Source organism: Eptatretus burgeri, chromosome 11 (assembly GCF_056783735.1).
Source record: "Eptatretus burgeri isolate ZD-2024b chromosome 11, Ebu_testis_v1, whole genome shotgun sequence".
Classification (NCBI taxonomy): domain Eukaryota; kingdom Metazoa; phylum Chordata; class Myxini; order Myxiniformes; family Myxinidae; genus Eptatretus; species Eptatretus burgeri.
Genome location: NC_140971.1, coordinates 39,260,508 through 39,283,313, shown reverse-complemented (window position 1 = coordinate 39,283,313; position 22,806 = coordinate 39,260,508). Strand labels below are relative to the sequence as shown.

Genomic DNA, 22,806 nt, shown 5'->3' with positions numbered 1-22,806 from the left:
AGGATAGGCCAACACAATGGTCGAATCTGATCTAATAAGGGAGTAGGATTCAGGACCATGTGTGGTATACGATGGTCTCATGACTCTAATCAATTTGAAAGATACTGTTGGGATCTTTAATGTCTTTTACATGCCACCTGAAGGCGTTCTCCCTGATGCAACACCACTTGGCACCACAACTTCAACGGCACTTTCTCATTTAATATCGAACTATGAAGAACAAATGGGGGCTAGCAGGATGTGTGTACACCGACCTCCACAGGTCTGAGCTAACTGCCCTGGGTTCGAATCCCACACCCAGCAATAAATTGTCCTCCCGTGTTTCACTGGCAGGGTAATTCCTCATTGTGTGTATGCCCTCCGTCGGACAGACGTTAAACTAGGCATCACATCTACGGGCATTAGTTGGTGTACGTTAAAAATCCCATCGTGTCCTTCACGAAGAGGAGGTGAGCTATCGCCGGCACCCTGAACAAATGACAAATCATTGCCCTGACCTGAGGAGTACTTAGGTCATAGAGAATCAGATTCCTGCTGCAGCCTTGTGTGTATTCGAAAGAAGAAGAAAAAGTTGAAATGGTTAAAGAAGAAGCAGAAGACAGAGAGAAGAAGAAGAAGCAGAAGACAGAGAGAAGAAGAAGCAGAAGACAGAGAGAAGAAGAAGAAGCAGAAGACAGAGATAAGAAGAAGAAGCAGAAGACAGAGAGAAGAAGAAGATGAAAATGGAGAAGACTGAGAGGATTTAATAATATAAAGAGGAAGAGGAGGAATAAAAAGAGGAAGAAGTTGTTATTTCTCTTCGTTCATTTTAAAGGAAGTGAAATTGCTCCATTCCACTTCCCTGTGAGGCGATATTACATAATATATATTTAGGTTATTCACATTATAACATATAAATTCACGAGAACGCTTTCTTTCGATAAATAACGAACAGGAACGAATGAACACGGCGCACACGCACACACACACACACACACACACACACACACACACACACACACACACACACACACACACACACACGCACACACGCACACACACACACACACGCACACACGCACACACGCACACACGCACGCACGCGCACACACACACATACACACACGCATACACACGCACACGCGCACGCACGCGCACACACGCACACACACACGCACGCGCACGCGCGCACGCACACGCGCACGCACACACACACACACGCACACGCGCGCACACGCACGCACACACGCACGCACGCGCACACACACACACACACACACACACACACACACACACACACACACGCACGCACGCACACACACACACACACACACACGCACACACGCACGCACGCGCACACACACACACACACACACACACACACGCACACACGCACACACGCACGCACGCGCACACACACACACACACACACACACACACACGTCAGCACACATGAAAAATTATACTGTATGTGGTATTAATTAATGACTTGAAATTACGTGATTACCTCAGAACGCTCTGAAATGTCATTCGTCTTACTTTTTATTTGTTCAACTCTCCGAAGCTTTGTTGTGCATCATTTAAGTTCCATTTTAATACCGTGGAATAAAAATAAAAACCACTGTTAAACCGTTCGGTGCTGCGTTCGTCGAAATCTGTGACGTCATTTGTCGTGCCGAGAACGTCAGCACGTCCATTGCCCTCAGTCCTTCAATAATTGGTTGCCTCGAAATGCTGACGTCACGGCCGGTAAACCGCCATTGTGTGTGTGCCGGCCTGCAGTTGATGAGTCACTGAGCATCGGTTCTGCCGAACGCGCCAAGTACCCGGCCCGACGATGGCTTCGGCGGCAGAGTAAGTTTTGCAGACAAGTTTACGCGAGCTTGGCGGTATTGTCATTCCGTTTGCCACAAATGGCCATTCAATTTCCGTGTTGGCCTCTGAGGGCATTCTTTCGACGTGGTCGACTTGACAAAGCAACAGATAAAGGCCGGAGTGACCCCGTGACCTCGTGATTCTGTCGCCATTAAAACAATTCCAGGACTGATGAAGTAACAACTGACTTCTTGTTAACAAGATTTTTTTTTTTTAAGGGTCATCAGATTTTTCATTGGCTCGGCCTTGCGCCTCGCCGTGGCTCGGATTGTGCCGGCCCGCAGCTGATTGTGTGTGCGCTGACCTGTCGTTATCATAGTCACTGAGCATTGTTTCTGCCGAATGCGTAAAATACCAGGCCCCACAATGGCTTCGGGGACAGAGTATGCCTTGCAGACAACGTGCTACCACCGCGCCGTTGTCCACGCACCCCCCCCGCCGAAGACGCCGATACCCCCCCCGCCAAAGGCGCCGTTGTCCGCGCACCACCTCCCCGAAGGCGCCGATACCCCCACCCCCAAGGCGCCGTTGTCCGCGCACCCACCCCCCAAAAGCGCCATTGTCCGCGCACCCACCCCCCCGAAGACGCCAATACCCCCCAGGCGCCGTTGTCCGCGCACCCACCCCCGAAACCACCAATATTCCTCCCCCAATGCACCGTTGTCCGCGCAACGTATCCACCCCCGAAGGCGCCGTTGTCCACGCACCCACCCCCGAAGACGCCGATACCCCCCCAAGGCGCCGTTGTCCGCACACCCACCCCCGAAAGCGCCGATACTCCCCCCCAATGCGCCGTTGTCCACTCACCATACCCCCCAAAGATGACTATGCCCGCACACCGTACCCTCCCCTTCTGGAGTCGCCGATGCCCGCACACTGTACCCCCCAGAGGCGCCAATGCCCACACACCGTACCCCCCGGAGGGGCCGATACCCGCGCATCCTCCTCCCCCCACCCCTGGAGGTGCCATTGTCTGCACACCGAACCCCCCGAAGGCGCCTTTGTCCGCGCACCAACCCCCCCAAAGAGGCCGATTACCCCCCCCAAGGCGCTGTTGTCCGCGCACCCACCCCCCAAAGACACCGATACCCCCCACCCCCAAGGCGCCGTTGTCCGCGCACCCACCCCCCAAAGACGCCGATACCCCCACCAAGGCGCCGTTGTCCGCGCACCCACCCCCCGAAGGCGCCGATACCCCCCACCCCCAAGGCGCCGTTGTCCGCGCACCCACCCCCGAAAGCGCCATTGTCCGCGCACCCACCCCCCGAAGACGCCAATACCCCCCCCCAGGCGCCGTTGTCCGCGCACCCACCCCCGAAACCACCAATACTCCTCCCCCAATGCACCGTTGTCCGCGCACCGTATCCACCCCCGAAGGCGCCGTTGTCCACGCACCCAACCCCCGAAGACGCCGATACCCTCCCCCCAAGGCGCCGTTGTCCGCGCACCCACCCCCCGAAAGCGCCGATACTCCCCCCGATGCGCCGTTGTCCACGCACCATACCCCCCCAAAGGTGACTATGCCCGCACACCGTACCCTCCCCTCCCGGAGTCGCCGATGCCCGCACACTGTACCCCTCCCCCAGAGGCGCCAATGCCCACACACCGTACCCCCCCCGGAGGGGCCGATACCCGCACATCCTCCTCCCCCACCCCTGGAGGTGCCATTGTCTGCACACCGTACCCCTCTCCCCCCAAGGCGCCGTTCCACGCACTGTACCCCTCCCCCACCTTCCTGAGGCGCCATTGGCCACACACCTTACCCCCTCGAGGTGCCATAGGCCGTGCGTTCCCACCCCCCGCACCCCCCCAGGCACCGTTGGCCGTGAGGCAGGGCTCCCCATACACTCTTCCCCACAGATGCGTGGCTTTACTGTTGGTGAAATGTGAACCAATGATCCCTTTTCTCCCCTTTGCTTTGGCAGTGATATTCAGACGGCGATATTGAAGCAGAAGCAGCGACCGAACCGCCTGGTGGTTGATGAATCCATCAATGAGGACAACAGTGTGGTGTCATTGTCACAGGCATGTGATGAGCATTTTTGATCAATCATGCTTGACTTCACAACATTGTTTTCTTTCTGTCTTCAATCCACAAATATGCTTGCTAATTTCAAGGTGCCATCTTTATGACATATATAAGATATCCCCTGCCCCTTCGCTCCTTGTGTCCTGCTGTTGTCTTCTTCCTCCCCTACCCTATGAGTATTTCCTTTCAACCTTTTATGTGTTTTCACATGATGCTTCCATAATATATTTTTATTTCCCTTGTCTTTCCCCATTCTGTTGTTTTAAATATTTTCTGCATGTTGTATTAATTTTATGCCCTTTGATTAATTTGTATTTGAGTTACCCGGAGAAAAGTTGTCAGATGGAAACTAACATTGCAACTTGAAATTCTGTGTGCACAAACTTCAGATAATTAATTGCTTTAATTAATTTGTATTCCCTAAATCTAAAACAGGCGTTGTGATTTATCAAACGAGCATTAATTGACCACTCTGAAAATGCAGGTGCTGTAACAGCACAGGGTGACCACCAAGTTGTAGTTGTCCTGTTTCGGTTTCCCATTTGAATCCCTGGCTCATGATGTGCAGTACCTCGGTTCAAATCCCATCTATCGATATATTACTAAAACTCATCTTGTATGTATGTACGTATGTATGTTCCCGAAATACAGCCAAAACTATTTGTATGTTCCCATACAAAACACGATAGCACATTTTTAGGGCCACCTTACTCACCTCGTGATTGAATCAGGTGATTCTCGTCCCGCTTACAGGGGAATTCGCGCATTACGTTCATCCAAGCCCATCCCTCGGAGCACTGCAGTTCGAGCAGAGAGTGGTAGGCTCTTGACAGAGGAGTCTGAAGTGAAGGCCCGCTGGGCCGGTTACTTTGAGCGGTTGTACCAGGCTGATCCCCCAGCTGTCGAGTTGGACGTCAAGGGTGTTACAATCCCTGTTGCTGACCCTCGAATCAACTGTGGTCCACCATCGCTTGTGGAAACACGGGCTGCGGTGAACCAGTTGAAACGGGGCAAAGCTCCAGGGATCTGTGGCATCCATGCTGAACTTCTCAAGGCTGGTGGAAATGCTGCACTCGCGTCGTTGCATGCAGTTTTGTGCTCTGCCTGGAACACAGGCATCATCCCAACTGACTGGAAGAGGGGCCTTGTTGTCCCTCTCTGGAAAGGGAAGGGTGATCGCCAAGACTGCAACAACTACCGAGGGGTGACGCTGCTCTCAGTGCCGGGCAAGGTCTTTGCTCGGATAATTCTTGATAGGGTTCGCCACCATCTGCTTGAGCACCAGCGTCCAGAGCAGTCAGGCTTTACACCAAAGAGGTCAACGATTGACCGTATCCTTGCTCTTCGTGTCCTCACTGAACGCAGACGAGAGTTTCGGCAGGGGCTGCTTGCAGCCTATGTTGATCTCTGTAAAGCGTTCGATTCAGTGAATCGGGATGCCCTCTGGAGGATTCTTGGTCTTCGTGGGGTGCCACCGAAACTGATCGATCTGATGTCTGAACTCTACTCTGGTACTGAGAGTGCTGTGAAGTGTGGTGGTACCGCCTCTGACTTATTTCCAGTTGTTACTGGAGTTCGTCAGGGATGTGTACTTTCCCCCACACTTTTCAACACTTGTATGGACTGGATTTTTGGGAGGATGTCGGAGAGATCAAGTTGCGGTGCATCGTTTGGCAATGTCAAGATCTCGGACTTTGATTTTGCAGATGATGCAGTCATCTTTGCGGAGACTTTAGACATCCTCTTGGGGGCCCTCGAGGTGCTGAATGAGGAGTCGGAGCCGTTGGGATTACGGATTTCTTGGGTCAAAACAAAGATCCAGGCTTTCGGTGACATCTTGGATGCTGCTGTCCTGTCTGTGTCTGTTTGTGGTGAGGATGTTGAGGTCGTGGATAGATTCACTTACCTTGGCAGTGATATTCATGTCTCCGCAGGTTGTGAGCCGGAGGTCAATAGACGTCTGGGTCGGGCCTGGGGAGTCATGGATTCACTGGATCATGGGGTGTGGCGCTGCCGGTACCTGTGCGGGAGGACGAAAGTCCGAGTCTTCAGGTCCTTGGTACTTCCAGTCTTGCTCTATGGGTGCGAGACTTGGACTTTGACCAAGGATCTGAGACGGAGACTTAATTCCTTTGGTACCAGGTCTCTTCGGAGAATCCTTGGCTATCGCTGGTCGGATTTTGTGTCCAACGAGCGGTTGCTGAGAGAGACTCGGATGAGATTTGTTACCTGCATAGTCCGTGAGCGTCAGCTGCGGCTGTATGGACATGTGGCTCGTTTTCCTGACGCTGATCCTGCTCACCAGATTCTCTCAGCGAGGGAGTCTCATGAGTGGAGGAGGCCAGTGGGCCGACCACGTGCCTCATGGTTGCAGCAGGTTGACCATCATCTCAAGGAGATGGGGATGGGCCTGGCATCTGCCTGGGGGATGGCCAGACGGAGGCCCCTGGAGTACCGGCGGAAAGTGGACGCAGCGACGCGCTGTTCTGGCACATGCTCCCATACCTGACCTGACCTTACTCACCATTCTCCTGTGGTGTGCATTATCAATAGGCCAGCGGTATCGGTCAGTTTTTTTGATACTTAATCAACCGGCTTGACACAAAGCTGCAAGAGGTCTCATATGAAAGATGGGGATCTCAGTAACTCATTTTGCCCTGTTGTCCTCATTTTTGGTGTGCGGCCCATGAAATATTCACACCTGAAGGATACCCCCATTAGAAAATTTTGACCATTTCCGAAAATCAGTGAATTAGCCATAACTACAAAGCAATGTGCCCTATTTTTACATGATTGGTATTGAAATGTGCAGAATGAACAGGGGAATACTACAAGTTACTTAATGGAATACTTCTAGATAAATATATGTACATTTGAGTGCTTTTAATAGAAAAAAGATGTAATTTCCAGACTGCTAACTTCGAAAATCATCAACTACAGAAACAAACATCTGCCAATTGTCATATTTTTTCTTTATTTTATATGTGTTCAGTTTACCATATCAATATAATGAGAATATTTTGAAACAAATTTCTACTAGCAAATTATACGATATAGTGACTGAAGTTTGCACAAGTGATGTGATAACTATATGTTACACCAATACACATTGTTCTACGAGAAATGAACTAAAACATATATTTTGAGCGAGTGTCCTCGATATGTTCAACCATCACTGTCCGTGTCATTTTGGTCACCATGTGACAGTTCGTTGCCACACTGCCTGTCACTGGTGGCACACATGCACTCGTTAGTGCAAGGCAAACTGTCTTGTGAGCAGCTGCAGCTGTTGGTACATGGTTCACTACCACGGCATGAACACACAAGACCATCTAACATCTCTGCTGATGTGGGATCCCACATCAAACAATGTGGGATGCAGCACACCTTCTCCTCTGTACCATCCACGACCCTCTGGTTTGGGAATTTCTGGATTTGCCATGTGGGCATTCATCCATACTCGGGTTTGGTGAACGGATCTCTTCACATGTTCGAGAAAAGCTGGTTCGGACGGAGGCAACTTATGCACTGGAACATCTTTGGTCGCTGCGAGTTTCTCCCGAAGATCATTCAAATTTGTGTGTGCATCCATATATTTCCCTTGAGAATCATACATGGCACTGACGAAATGTCTTGAAGCAGCTACTGCCTCCTGGAGATCGTCAGTGGCGAGAACTTCGAGGTGTGGACCATTATTCTGAAGATGCAATGTCTTCATAGCTTTCCATGCTTTCTTTTTACCATAGCCGAAGAATGCTGATACAGAGTCACATCCTGTCAGGGCATGAAACGCAGGAAGCCGGGTACACATTTCTGGAAGCAAGCTGTAACATATCTGATGGACCGGGATAAGCTTGCATCCTGCTGATGTTCTTTTCTCTATCCATATTTCGGCAGTGTCCCACAACTGTGGAAAGTAGTGGACTGTTAAGACAAGCACATCAGTGTCTGCTGATTTGATTGTAATGGACCCACGCACATTGTTACGTCTGAACTCGTCATCGGCATGCTTAACATGAAGAAATATCCGAGAATCTGCCTCTTCCTGCATTGTTGCGAGTTGACTGTCGTGATACATTCCTGCAGATGAAAGGCATGCTGTAAGCGAACCATCAGATAAGCCCCCAGCCAAATAGATCCGCTTTTCTTGGTCATCTGAAAGTTATTTTGCTGCTGGTACATGTTGCGTGATGTGACTACAGATGAAGTGTGTCAAGGTGGATTTGTTTGATTATAGAGCCATGAATTTCGTCCATTGTCGTACTGGGCGTCCAGCAATGACTTGGTAGCTTCCGGATCCACCAGCAACAGCAAGGTGTCTCGTTCTTTCGTCTGTCTTCACAGAATTGACATCATCATATTGGTCGAAGATGTCGATGAGGGTGGGGTGTGTTTTGATGCAATGAAGCAACTGGTTTCAGTAACACTGTGCCAAGTTACCAAACGTACCAACATTTCCACCCAGGATATGGAGTTCAGCCATAGCATCCTTGATGTACACACTGCGATGTTGGTTATCACTGGCAGTGTTTTTGTGCTCTTCATCGACTAGGCCCTCGAGAATATGGCCTAGTTCTGCTTTGGTGTTCTTCCGTGGAGCTCCATCTTCATGAAAGATAGATATCGGAACAGGCGTAATGGGATAGCTCAGGACGTGCTTCATGTTCAGGTCAGGGCGGACTTGAGTCAATAGCAAAGCACGGCGGAAAACCATTTCCGGGTATAGCTATAGCCTTTCAGTAGTGTCCATTTTTGCACAACCATGCAGGACAACCTCAGTACATGGATGAGAGCGATGCTGAGGATGATAATTATGTAATCACGTTTTTTCATTTCTTCTTTTATATTGTAAAGGATGATAACTGAACATAGCAATGTCAACATCTGTTTTTAAAAATCGCATTCTCTGATATTTTCCTTATGGCGGTCCTAAAAATTTAGAAAATTATCGTATTTTGTCAATAAAGGCATATACATTTACATATAATGATGTGGTTGTGATACTACATTATTCTCCTGTCCAATCGACACATTTCAATACCAAACGTGTAGGAAGCGGGCTCTTTGTCTTGTTGTTTTTGGGGAATTATGTGATTTTTCTGAAATTGTCCAAATATTCAGACGGGTGTATCCTTCAAATGTGAATATTTCATGGACCGCACACCAAAATATGAGGACAACAGCGATAAATGTTACTGAGATCATCATCTTTCATATGAGACCTGTTGTAGCTTTGTGTCAAGCCGGTTGATTAAACTCCTAAAATATAGCCCTTTATCGAGGTTTACCGCTGGCCTACAAGTTTCTTCAAATCGGGCAACAAAAAAGATTATTAAAAAATCAAGTACTCTTTGGGAGAATTTAATCAATGCAAACAACCTCAGCGGTATAGTTCACTGGAGCTATCTTTTTTTTTTCTTATTGAAATGATTTATTTATCTCAAACATTTAGTATAGGCAAAGAACGATTTATTTTTAAGTATAAAATAAACCGCCATTTTGATCTCATACTTCCACGTTCATTTATAAATAAAATTCTGTTCAGAAGATTACACACAATTTCTTCGACTTTCTTTTCTCCGTTTTTTTTTTTTCACATTGACACACAATATGAAGTTTTGTTCAAATCATGTAACGAAAAAATTATTTAAAAATCTATTCCCGATTCAGTCAAGTATTCTTTGGGAGTATTTGATCAATGCAAACAGCCTCAGCGGTATAGTTCACTGGAGCTATCTTTTTTTTTTCTTCTTGAAATGATTTTTTTTTCATCAACCGCTGTCACAACAGGTTCACGGGTCATCTAGTATACTATAAAATGTGTTTGTACATTGTCTACTGATGTCCTTAAGTAATTAATGGAAAAGTACTTCAATGTCTTTTGCATGTATTCTCCTTGCACTGCATGTGATTTATGTACAAGCTCCTCCATGAGTGTTGGATCATTGAGATAAATATAAACTTTGTGTGGGAGGGGAAGGGTGGTTGTGTGTCTGTGATCTCGGTCTTTTCAGTGACAAACTCATCCCCTCCGTTTTATGACCACACCATATTGCTCTGACAACCATAAACCAAATGCTTTCATACTGCTGCAGTTAATAATGCTGTCAGTACAGAGAAGTCACAATGAAGCTTCCTGCCAGCATATCCATAAATGCATCCAAACAAAAACCAATACAAACCTCAATGTCAAAACCAAACCTGTCCTGACAAATATTTAATTATCCATTGTTGGATCGGCGATATAAACGACCCATTAGAGAGGGGAGGGACGAAATGGGTGGTGAAAGAGGGCAGCTTGGGAGGTGACGTTTCTCCCTTGAGACTTTCCGTTTGGGCTTTTAAAAATGTATATCTGTTCCGGTGTTTATTGTCTTGGATAATCTTTTCTCCATTTTTACCCTCACCAGAGGAGAAGGTTTTGCATTTGGGTCCGTTTGTGTGTTTGTTTGTTTGTCCGCACAGAACTTTCGTGTTTTTCTCCCCAACCGCTTGTCGGATTGAGACAATTTTTACCATTGGTGCGACTGCTCATGTCGAATGTTTTAATGATAATTATGACATCATAGGACACGTGCGGCAGCCATATTGGGAAAACGGAAAAAACTTTGGACCTCTGTATCTCTGAAACCGCACCAAGGAAAAAATTGTAACTTGGCACATGGCAAGTACTTCTCATGGGGAATAAGTATGATGTTTTTTTATGTCTTCATAGGTGCCCTCGTTATGACGTCATAATTGCATATGCAGAACGCAACATCTGATGAGTCTGAAAATTTTTGAGGGTCATCTTGCAATAAAATGGTCCACAGAAAATAATTTATTACATCAGCGGTCACATGATTCAGCAGCCATATTTTTTTTTTTTGAAAAAAAAAAAACCTTCAAAAATCTTCTCTGAAGTGGCTGAACAAATTGAGGTGAAGCTTTACATGTGTGACCGCCTGTCCATGAGGAACAAAAGGTTCACGCACATTATATCATAGGTCACATGGTTTGGCAGCCATATCGGATTTACCCTAAAACCTAATAAAAATACACCACTCAAAAGAAGTGCTGGTGAGGGTCTGCAATCTCATGATTGCTCTTTTTCTCGTTTATTAGGTCATCTCTACCGAGATGACCTAATAAAGCCAGACCAAATGTCCGTCCGTCAACAATTTTTCTTTCCGATCTTGATGAAACTTAGTATGTGGGAAGAGGTTGATGAGTGTTCCACAACGATATAACTTTTGTCCGGGTTCAAGGTCAGGGTCAAGGTCACGAGGTCACGTAAGTTATAAAAATCGCCATTTTCAAAACCTATCTAGTCTGCCATTCTACAAGATATTTGGCAACTGTTTATTGACTATGATAGTAAAAAATATTATCTTGTATCTAACCGGACAGATTTTTAAATTTCCATCCCGTTTGGCCGCCACGTAACCTGGAAGATGGTCAAAAACACCTCCCTGTACAAAGAAAACTTTTTACTTCCGATCTTGATTAAATTTGGTCTGTGGGTAGAGGTCGATGAGTGATACCCAACGGCATATTTTTTTCCTGGATTCGAGGTCAGGGTCAAGGTCACGAGGTCATGAAAGTTGTGAAAGTCGCAATTTTCAAAACCTATCTCGTCTGTCATTTTAGGAGATATCTGGCAACTGTTCATTGATTATGATAGTAAAAAACGTTATAGAGATGACCGTCACCCCCACACGGGGGTCATTTTTGCATTGAGTTTTTTCTTGTTGGCTCACCTGGAATGTAGTTCTGGGGACCTTATGGGATGGCGCGCCCTCCGTCCATCTGTCTCTCCATCCACAAACATTTGCAACTTCTTTGAAACTACACACAATTTCGATGAAACTTGACCACAAGCTTCATCACCCGTGATGTCCCAGAGTTTGTTCACGGCATTAAAAAAAAAATCCATCGGTAATTGCTTTCTTCTCTGTTACATATTTTGTGGCTCATCTTGAGTTTTGGCGGGGGAGCAGCAGGAAGCTGCTCAGGGCCAGGCAGGAGAGGAAGCCGCTGGCCGCCATTCAGGAGAGCTTGGTTATTGCGTTCATGTGGTATTTTGCATTGCATTTTGGAATTCAGTGTTGAAATGATAGTCTCTTTGCCTTTCGTATTAATAATTGTTTTTCAGATTATTATTTTATTTTCCCAATTTGGCTTCAAAACATAATTTGCCACAATTGTTTTCAGTCTGTTAGGTATAAGCACTGTTCTGCTTTTCTTATTTTTGGTGTAACTGCTCTCCTAGAGGTCTGTGTCGTACTTTGAAGTTTACATTAAATTGGGTAGCAGTGCACTTATGAACTAGGTACCGTGCTTTTAAAACTGAGCTGATTCCAAAATGCTTGTGGTAACACTATTTGCATCCACAAGTAAAATGCATGCCGACGTCTCTGATTAATCATGCTTTTTGATGCGGCTCCTTTGTATTGGAGATGCCATCAAAGAGACCTTTGAAAATTTTTTTTTTAATAACTGTGGTTTAATCAAGTTATTTTTTACACTTTCCTGACTGCATTGCTGTTTAATGCAATCCCTGTCGGTGCTGTTGCGCAGGATAAAATGAACGAGTTGCAGTTGTTTCGTGGTGATACAGTGCTGTTGAAGGGAAAGAAGAGGAGGGAGACCGTATGCATTGTACTTTCGGATGAGAGCTGTTCGGATGAAAAGATCCGCATGAACAGAGTGGTGCGCAGTAATTTGCGTGTACGTCTTGGTGACATTGTAAGGTACGATAGTTGCCAGATGGATAAAATTCAGCCTTAAATGAAGGGTTGTCTCACTTGTCTAATTTACCTGTGTATGAAGTGCATAGAACATCACCCACAGCCAATCACCAAAAAAATCTTTGTTATAACAGTGCAATAACCGATATGCCTGGTGTTGGCTTAATGGTTAGGGTGGTGGGCTTGGGATCCTAGGGTCCTGAGCTCAATTCCATCTCAGCTGTTGAATTAATGCTAGGTGGGGTTAACTCGGTCTGTTATCCTTCCGAGTCTGGCAAAATGAGTGCCAGCTTGCTTATATCCTGTGTCGAAGTGGCGACCCATCCAGGATTGTGTCCAATAGCCAAGGAGATTGCTTAAGCAGCACCAACGCACTGCACAGAATATGGTCCCAATGGATGGAATAACTGATGAACTGGCTCAAAGTGAATTTTATTTATCGAGGTGGTGTTGAGCGGAGGATGTTGCAGGTGTTACTTGTCGATAATAAAGAGAAAGCATGACTGATTGGCCGCATGCATTGAGGAGATTAACTAATATATTAATAATGATGTATTGGACATCGAGCAATTTTTCTTTTTCTTTATTGACTGCTTGCTGGTTTGATGGTCTTTCTTACATAAATTAATCTTTATACTGGCTTATGCTAGCCCCCTGCCTTACCAAACCCAGCTACAGACGATGGTACCTACTGTAATGTTTGTGCTTTAAACTTCAAAAGATTACATTATAAACTGCATTACCAAGATTATTTGGATGGCACACCCAACTTCTGAAGGATCCTCTAAATATGTACTCAGATCTTGCCACACTGCAAAGTGCTTTATAAAATAGAGCTATTGACTTTCCACCATTGCGAAAAATGGATGGAATAGGTGAGTTTATATGGAAAACTGAACCTGACACAGGGGCAGAATGTAGTAAATTGCAGAAAAAGTCGAGATTAGTTCGAGTTGCACATAAAATAAACACTATATCGTCTGATTTTTGTGTTGAAAAATAAATTTTCATGATATTGAAAACAAGATTTCATTTAACACGATACGGAGCCAGCACAGTGCTAACTGTTTGAACCCTCGCGACCGGTTTGCCAGCCGCTATTCAAACCTCAATATACCCGAGCGACCGGTTTTTTTTCCTTTTCTCCAGGGAGCCTCGGGTGCCAAATGTCCAAGGAGCTCAGGGTTTAAATATATACAGTATTTTAATTTTAATAAATTAATGATTTTAAAGATTTCTGAAAAAAAATCCATAAGTTTAATGCAACTGAAGCAGTCATACACCACCCTTATACACTGCAATAATTTGATCACCATAGGACGCAGCGTCAATTGGCATTGTACATAGCCATATCGGCGGCCTCTTCTTCATCCCAATACAGCACCCTCTCACATACCACGCCCTCTCATGCTTATGCTATATATCTTTATATAGCATGGTTCTTGGAAGTATTATGAAGGTGAATTGTGTTCCGGTACCTGTGTGGGAGGACGAAAGTCTGAGTCTTCAGGTCCTTGGTGCTTCCAGTCTTGCTCTATTGATGTGAGACTTGGACTCTGACCAGGGATCTGAGACAGAAACTTAATTCCTTTGGTACCAGGTCTCTTCGGAGAATCCTTGGCTATCGCTGGTTGGACTTTGTGTCCAACGAGCGGTTGCTGAGAGAGACTCAAATGAGATTTGTTACCTGCATAGTTCGTGAGCATCAGCTGTAGCTATATGGACATGTGGCTCATTTTCCTGACGCTGATCCTGCTCACCAGATTCTCTCAGCGAGGGAGTCTCATGAGTGGAGGAGGCCAATGGGCCGACCACATGCCTCGTTGTTGCAGGTTGATCAGCATCTCAAGGAGATGGGGATGGGCCAGGCATCTGCCTGGGGGATGGCCAGACGGAGGCCCCTGGAGTACTGGCAGAAAGTGGACGCAGTGACGCGCTGCTCCGGTGCATGCTACAGTCGCGCTAAACTTCCAGATTTTTTTTTTTTTTTAAAACGATCTTTAAATTTTTTTTTTATTAACATTGAAATCCTGTCTGTAGTTGAACACTGTGAGGGATATCATGTTCTCTGAACTCTCTAGTTCCAAATGTGGTATGTTCCAGTACAGTTGTTTGACTTGTATAACTGCATTTGTTGTGAGCATTTCTCATGGGAATATGGGAGAAAGCAAAGGAAGGGTTGCAAGTCTGAGTGTGGTGGGGTCGGCAATTTTATCCTGGACATTACTTTTGGGGTGAGGTGATGCTGTGGGGTGAATTGAAAAGATGAAGATAAAAACATAGACTGTTGCAAATAATGTCAGATGATTAAACTATCTGTGGCCATATTGTAAGACCAACAAGATTACTCTTCCCCTCGTAGCAGCTGATCTCATTATATTACAGGTTTTGTGGTGCTTGAAGTTTTCATTACCTAAGCCCTACTACAATACTGAAGTCTTGTGTTTGGGGGTGTGGAATGGAGAAAGGGCTGAGGTGGAGGTGGTTGTTGAAAGACATTTATTGAAATATGATTACTAGAGGCACCATGATGATTTTTGCAATATATCCTGAACACTTTTTGCCATTGGAGTTCAAGTTATTGAAATGGTAATGTTGTTTGAGTATATGTTGGGTGTGTGTGTGTGTATAGCATACAATCCTTGCCGGATGTGAAATATGGCAAACGCATCCACGTTCTGCCCATGGATGACACTGTAGAAGGGATCACAGGAAACCTTTTTGAGGTTTTCCTCAAACCCTACTTTTTGGAAGCCTATCGACCGATTCGCAAAGGTAACAAACAAGCTCATTGCCTCCCTTTGTTGATAAGGAACCCTTTTTCTTCTCATTCTTTTGTTTTAATCCTGGTGTTTGCTTACTCGTTGAGGTGGTTGTCTTAAGATCTTAAGGTCCTGATTTTGAGCCCCTGTCATGCTGTTGAAATAACACCAGGTGGGTTGGCTTAGCCTGTCATCCTTCCGAGGTCGGCAAAACGAGTACCAGCTTACTGTGTAATGAGCCATTCGAGTATCCTATGTCGGAGTGGCGACCCATCCAGGACTTTACTCCTTAGCCAAATGAAACTACCTTAGGAGCTCGCTGCTATTCACAGCGTGAAAAGAACGGTTGGTTATTCTTTGGTTGTACAACGTTTGCATTCATGTTCTTGTATGTTTGGTATTCCTTATGCAGGTGATATATTCTTGGTTCGTGGTGGTATGCGTGCTGTGGAATTCAAGGTCGTGGAAACGGACCCACCACCATATTGCATTGTGGCACCAGATACTGTCATCCATTGTGAGGGTGAACCAGTGAAGCGAGAGGTGAGATGTGCAAGCTGTCTATTTACTCCTTGTTTATTATATTGTTCGTACAGCTTTGAAAGATCATGTGGTCATCTCCAATGTGATATAAACATATGGACTCTCATTTATCGAGGAAGGCTTTCTCTCTGGGTGCTCACATGGTCGTTATCGAATTTAAATGATGGGGAGATCCTGGTATGATGTCATAATTATGTTGAACTTCGTTTTTTGTTTTTAAGGATGAGGAGGAAATGCTCAATGAAGTTGGCTACGATGACATCGGGGGTTGCCGGCGCCAGCTTGCTCAGATAAAGGAGATGGTAGAACTACCATTACGGCACCCAGCTCTGTTCAAAGCCATCGGAGTGAAGGTGCAATCGTAGTTTTATTTGGTATTGATAACTTGAGTTTGGCAATAGAGGAGGGTTGTTGATGTTTTTGCACTGAATGTTAAATTGTCAAATGCATGCAACCACGTGCAGCAGAAGATTTTTTTTTAACGTTTGTGCGCATTTTGCAGCCTCCCCGTGGAATTCTACTTTACGGTCCTCCTGGCACTGGCAAGACCCTTATTGCTCGTGCTGTGGCTAACGAGACTGGAGCCTTCTTCTTCCTCATTAATGGTGCTTCAACTTTTTTTTTTAAACAACATACAGGCATTCCTCGCTATACGCACTCCTGGTTAACGTATTTTCGCTGATTTTCGGGCACTCCCCTCGAAAGGGGTAGTGTATGTGCTGCGACTGGAGAATGGAAGAGGAAGTGTATGTGCTCCATGGAAAGTCATTTCATTGTAAAACGAATGATATGAATACAATACAGCTTGTATTTTAAATTAACATCCATTAAATCGGTTGGTTGGGTGCCATTAAACGGGTTTTTAAAAATTTTAATCTGCATATTGTACTGTACTTCGGACTGAACTACTTTGGACGAGTGGTGTCAAGTAATTTTTGTTGAGTAATTTTATAAAACTTTCCCCAAATCCTACAACACAAGTGGGAAAATGACTTTTATCCACACAATCAAGCACTGGTGCTTCACCGTCACAATAACCCCCCCACTCCACGCTAGGCTTGGGCGGTTCTTAAAATTTGAGAATCAATTCCACTTCTTCACCAACCAACATGTAATTAATTCTACCTTGTCACACACACAACCTGCTCAACTAGTTTCGTCAGAATCCATCTATATCTTCTTGAGATCTCTTGCAAACAGAAACATGGATGAAAACATAACTTCCATCCATCTTTTGTGGCGGAAGCAATAAAGAGAGATGACTTAAGCATAAAATTTATGTTAATAAGTAAACACAATCAGTGGCATAATTTATATTATACTAGTATAAAAGCCCGTCCAAAATTATGTATTGGAATTATTTTATTCAAAATCAGGGAATCTCAAAGATAAAATGTTTCGTAGCAAGAAAAAGTGTTATTTTAAAACGCTACATGAACAAATGTGATCCTATTTATTTCATGGGACAATTTGTTTCAACAGTATCGTGAGCGTGCCAAAGTCTGAAGCATTGGCTTAGCGTCAGGTGTGCTTGTATCTTCTTTATTTGTTCGACATCCTACGGACGAAACGGAACACTTCTACGTTCGGTGAATTTCACCTCCCTGTGCCTTTTATTTATTGCTGTTTTGAAAAACGCTTCTGTACACCGCCCTTGACTCGGTTTGCAAGTTAAAACAGGTTCCCCAGAGTGTAGCATGCACGAATCAGATTTGGAATGAGACGACCAGAGGGGTGCAAAGGTCGCTGCATGTACGAGCATACATGCTTGCAGGCCGGCCTTTACCGGGTAGATCATGTGGGTTTTAAATGCTTCTGCCCAATTTTATATCGAACATGGTGGTTACAAAAAAAGGTGGTGTTTGGACGTGTTTTATTGCCCTTCCCTTCCCCTTGCTCTGCCTTCCCTTTCCCCACCCATCCTCACTCCCCCATCCCATTTCTCTCCCCTTCTATGTCCTCTCTCCTCCTTCTCTCTCCCCCCTTCTTTTTATCCCACCTCTTCATATTCCCATCAGCGAAGCAATGGGTGGGCTTTGCTAGCACAGATATAATAGGCTAATGCTGTCTGTCGGATCCCGGAAGGAGAAGTTCCGCACACAGTTTGTGAGTGCATGTTTGCTCATTTTCTTCACAACTTGAACAAAGCTAGATGCAGAAAAATGGGGTTGTCTTTGTCTGTTTTGTAAAGAATGACAGTTGAAGCTTTTGATGTAATTTGATGTAATACAAACCAGCGAACAGATTATCGATGGACGAAGTGAGATAAGGGATAGTAGGAATCAAATCTGGAGGCAGATAATCGGCTCTGTAGAATTTAGGGTTTTATTCCTGATTCTGATGGAGGGAATCGATATTAAACCGGGTAATAGATTATTTCGCCCACGTCTACTCCAGGTCTCGATACAAAATCTTTTCTCCTATTATTGATGACTACAGTACTGAGTGCTGTACTGTACTTATTTGTCTTCTGTTTTGTTGTATTTATGGTGAGTATTCATTTAATCATACATTTAGTGATGATCTTTTTTGATTTACCAAGTTGTTGTGTTTTTTTTTGTTTTTTTTTTAAACACATTTAGTTCGGTTATGTAGGCTGTCCAGATATCTGCCCCCCCCCAAAAAAAAAACAATGCATCTGATTTATAACACAACATATCAATGGGAAAATATTTTTCATTGTATGCATTTTCACAATACACTACTTTTGTAGAACACATGTAGTTCATATTGCGAGGAGTGCCAGTATTTGCTTTCCATTATTGCTCGTTCAGACGATATATATATATACATATTGCATCTTATCTGTTTAATTTCAGGACCTGAGATAATGAGCAAGCTGGCGGGCGAGTCTGAGAGCAACCTCCGAAAGGCATTTGAGGAGTCCGAGAAGAATGCTCCAGCCATCATTTTCATTGATGAGCTTGATGCTATTGCTCCCAAAAGGGAAAAGGTGAGTTTTTGCCTGCAGCTGTAATCTTTTCCGCTTTGAGAACCTTTTGTTTGTGGGATAAGGAGATGACCATTTGTTGTATGGAACCTGTGCTGTGCAGACGCATGGGGAAGTTGAGCGAAGGATTGTCTCCCAGCTGCTGACACTCATGGATGGACTGAAACAGCGATCACATGTCATCGTTATGGCCGCCACAAATCGGCCAAACAGTATCGATCCAGCACTACGTAGATTTGGTTAGTTTGCTGATGGTGGTGTGGTATTAATTTGATTATAAATTTGATGTCAGAAAAACACAAAGAGCATTAATCATCAGCAATCTTAAGCAATGTTTATTTTCGTGTACTTTAAAGTTTGGTGTCGTCATTGAATGGTGAAGCCAACAAATTCACGGTCCATGAAAGTTATTCATCTAATTAATTACTGTGGCAGTACGGCTAGCACTGAACTGTCTGGTTCATTGTTTGAAATTTAATTTAAATTGTGTTTTGCTGTGATTCAGGCACAGTTGCTATTTTAAAGATTGCTGTCTTTCTTGAAACTTATTCAAATGAGACATTTATCCTGTTATATGTTGTTGGTTCACAAAAAAATATTTTCACGAAAAATATAAGTGACCACTATATTCGTTATTGTTGTGTGTCTGTCTGTCTGTCTGTCTATCTGTCTGTCCTGAGCATAGCTCCGTGGGTTTTGATCCGATCCTGATGAAATTTTGGTGGGAGGTTTATATCATGATCTAGTTGTGTTTTCCTGAAAATGGGTGTGGTCCACCCATTATGGGCGGAGCCACGCCCAAAAAACATGTGTTTTTAGGGGGTAGCCGATTTCAATTTGCATCTTCTCCTAGGGGTTTTGTCGAATCTGGCAGAGTTTTGGGTATTTGGTTAGCCCAATGGCACCTGCATAGCCCCACAGAGCTCGATTTTTCATTTTCGTCACAAGGTCATGAACTAAGAAAATCGCGAATTTTGACATAAAAATCCATCTTCTCCAAGGGGTTTGTCGAATCTGGCAGGGGTTTCGGTATTTGGTTAGCCCAATGGCACCTGCATAGCCCCACGGAGCTCGATTTTTTTTTTTTTTCATTTTCGTCCCAAGGTCAAGGTCACGAACTTAGAAAATTTCGAATTTTGACATAAAAATCATATGACCGCCCAAACTTTGAGAGCGAGGATGACAATATTTTATGCATAAACTTGAGGTCATTCCCCACCTTAAGTCTTGAAACCATTTTGCTCTATCTCGAACACTTTGCCCGTGGTGCCCCCTTCAAGTTTGTTTTTTACGCTGATTTCATCAAAGTATGGATAATCCTAGGAGTGCGAAATGCCATATCGCCTATATGACGTTATATTTTTCCTGGAATGTTCCAGAGGAAGTTTTGCACCAAAGGTCATAATCCTTGACCTTTGACCTTTAAAGTTCACAAAGGTCAAATTTTCAAAGTTGTGGGAATCAAACCGGGTTTTCGACCTTCGACGAACTAACTCCAATAAGCTATAGCACGTATTCTGTTTCCTTATTTTAATGTCCACAACATTGTTTTGTGACCTTTAAAGGTTATGCAAAGGTCAAATTTTTTTAGTTGTTGAACGAAACCGGGTTTTCGACATTTTGCAGCTAATAACCTGTCACTCGTACCACATCATGTTGATCATTTTTATAACTTGGTCAAACATTATCACATTGTCTCATCCTTGACTTCTGAAACAATCTACATTGTCAAATACCGCTCGTGAGCCATCGTCGTCTTCAGACTTTTTTATTTTATTTCTCTTTTAAAATGTATTAACTTTCCACTGATATGTTGAACATTGCAATTTTAATTTGTTGTATGGAGGAGCTAAATGACAGAGGGCAGCAGAGTTCACAAACTGACAGAGGATGAAAGGGCACAGGAGGAGTGGATTAGTGGCAGAAAGGAATAGAGCAGGAGGTGTTTAGCAAGAGTAGAAGAGGGTAGGGTTGTATTGGTGATTATGGGAAGCACTTTTGAAAAGCATTAGTTGGGAGCACAGACAGAGACACATAGTCAGTTCCACAGATTGTCACAACATGCCATTGCTAATCAAAAGGTGTTCTTAGTGGAACTATGGAAGGAAGATATTTTCCAAACCTTTTCTAAAACCCCCATGTCTTTATCTCTACTCGACACATTTTCAAAGTAATTTGCTATATAAATTTAAAATGAATATCATGCTTTCAATAATGAAATGGAATGTTGAATATAAAAATGTAAATTCTTACATTTGAATTTTCTAACTTTGGAGATGGGTGGGGGTTGGTGTTGGTGGAGATTTTTCATGAATTCAGACCTTGACCGACTGACTAAGACCTATTCAAATTATTTGCCATGTATCTGCAGGTCGTTTTGACCGTGAGGTTGACATTGGCATCCCAGATTCAACTGGACGTTTGGAGATCCTGCAGATACACACAAAGAACATGAAGCTATCAGACGATGTTGACCTTGAACAGGTGAGTTTTACAATTTCGCAATTATTGAAAAGTTAATTTTTTTTTTTGTTTTGTTATGAATGATAACAGTGTTTTAGTGACCTAATTCACATCGACTGTCTAAGAATGTGATTTCCCAATGTTTCAGATTGCCAACGAAACACATGGCCACGTTGGTGCTGACCTTGCAGCCTTGTGTTCTGAGGCAGCACTGCAAGCTATCCGCAAAAAAATGGATGTCATTGACCTTGAAGATGAGACTATTGATGCAGAGATTATGAACTCATTGGCTGTCACTATGGATGACTTCCGGGTAGGTGGTGACAAGCTGTTATTCTCAATGATATACGAAACAAGTATTGAGAAAATATTGTTTTTCAGTCACAGAGCTGGCAGATTTGAAACAAAGACTAGCAGGATAACCTGGAGATGTGCACACATCTTTCGGCTGTCTGGCCTGGGTTTTTCTTAACCCAGCTCTGAACTGTCGCGTTGGTGTTTCACATTCAGGGTGATGCATCGGTGTGCGTGTCATCACTCGGACATTAAGCCAAATGACCCATATGCCAACACCAGTTGTTTTGTCAACATTAAAGATTCCAAGATGTGTTTTTCAAAGATTAAGCAAGTTATAACTGGGCACTCTGGCCAAGTTCCACATTTGTACCACCATCTGTCGAACTTTATTTGGCCATTTCATGAAGATTTGTGCAAAAAATGTTTCCTGGCTGACCCCAAAATTTGTTGGGAACAATTGGATCCATTAAAAGCAGTAGTTGCAGTTTCAACATTTAAATAGTGGCATATATTGGTTGTGGTAGATCTGAAATCCTTAGCTTTTTGTGAAATAAATTTTGAAATTTTTTCAAAAATGTTCCCATCATCACTATTGCAGAAGGTGCACTTTGTAAAATGGACTTTATCTCACCCAGCTGATGTTTACTTTCTCATAATTATGTCAGATTATAATCTGAGCAGGATAAAAATAATTACATATAGTCTCTGAAATTGATTAGCAAATTGGATATTTGTAGATTTCCAAATAGATGTTGATAATTTTCATGAAAAATTAAATCAAAAACCTGTATTCATGTATGATTCGGCCAGACATGACCACAAAGCAGGCATTGTGCAATCCAATATTTTTCATGACTATACCAATGACACCCATTTGTGGCCAAATAATAACCCTTACTTGGTTTGATCGACCTGAACCACGTCCTGGTGGCGAAGTCACACTGTACAACAATAACTCCATTTCTCACTGTCCCTGTACTGCTCTTACATCTTCTAAACCCCAGGAGTACCTTTGGCTGTGACTTCCCCTCCACTCCAACCTCTTGTTTGTCTGTGTGTTGTGCTGTCCTTCAAACGGTAACGATTCCATGTACAGTACGTCTCTTTCTCAGACAACATGGACAAACTTTTAACCACTCATCCCAACCCTCTCTTCCTCCTATATGGTGATTTCAATTG

At 44.1% G+C, this 22,806-nt stretch overlaps 1 protein-coding gene across 1 annotated transcript in view; it reads left to right on the top strand.

The window, feature by feature from the left end:
* The first annotated feature begins 1,639 nt into the window (after positions 1 to 1,639).
* Positions 1,640 to 22,806, top strand: part of VCP (valosin containing protein) — a 68,159-nt gene continuing 46,992 nt past the window's right edge. Inside the window, exons 1-11 of the mRNA XM_085846099.1 lie at positions 1,640 to 1,833; positions 3,780 to 3,879; positions 12,443 to 12,615; positions 15,245 to 15,387; positions 15,787 to 15,917; positions 16,139 to 16,270; positions 16,420 to 16,522; positions 18,737 to 18,870; positions 18,971 to 19,106; positions 21,239 to 21,351; positions 21,479 to 21,643. Coding sequence (XP_085702225.1) covers positions 1,817 to 1,833; positions 3,780 to 3,879; positions 12,443 to 12,615; positions 15,245 to 15,387; positions 15,787 to 15,917; positions 16,139 to 16,270; positions 16,420 to 16,522; positions 18,737 to 18,870; positions 18,971 to 19,106; positions 21,239 to 21,351; positions 21,479 to 21,643 — 1,347 coding nt within the window. The 5' untranslated portion in view covers positions 1,640 to 1,816. The remainder of the gene's footprint in view (positions 1,834 to 3,779; positions 3,880 to 12,442; positions 12,616 to 15,244; positions 15,388 to 15,786; positions 15,918 to 16,138; positions 16,271 to 16,419; positions 16,523 to 18,736; positions 18,871 to 18,970; positions 19,107 to 21,238; positions 21,352 to 21,478; positions 21,644 to 22,806) is intronic.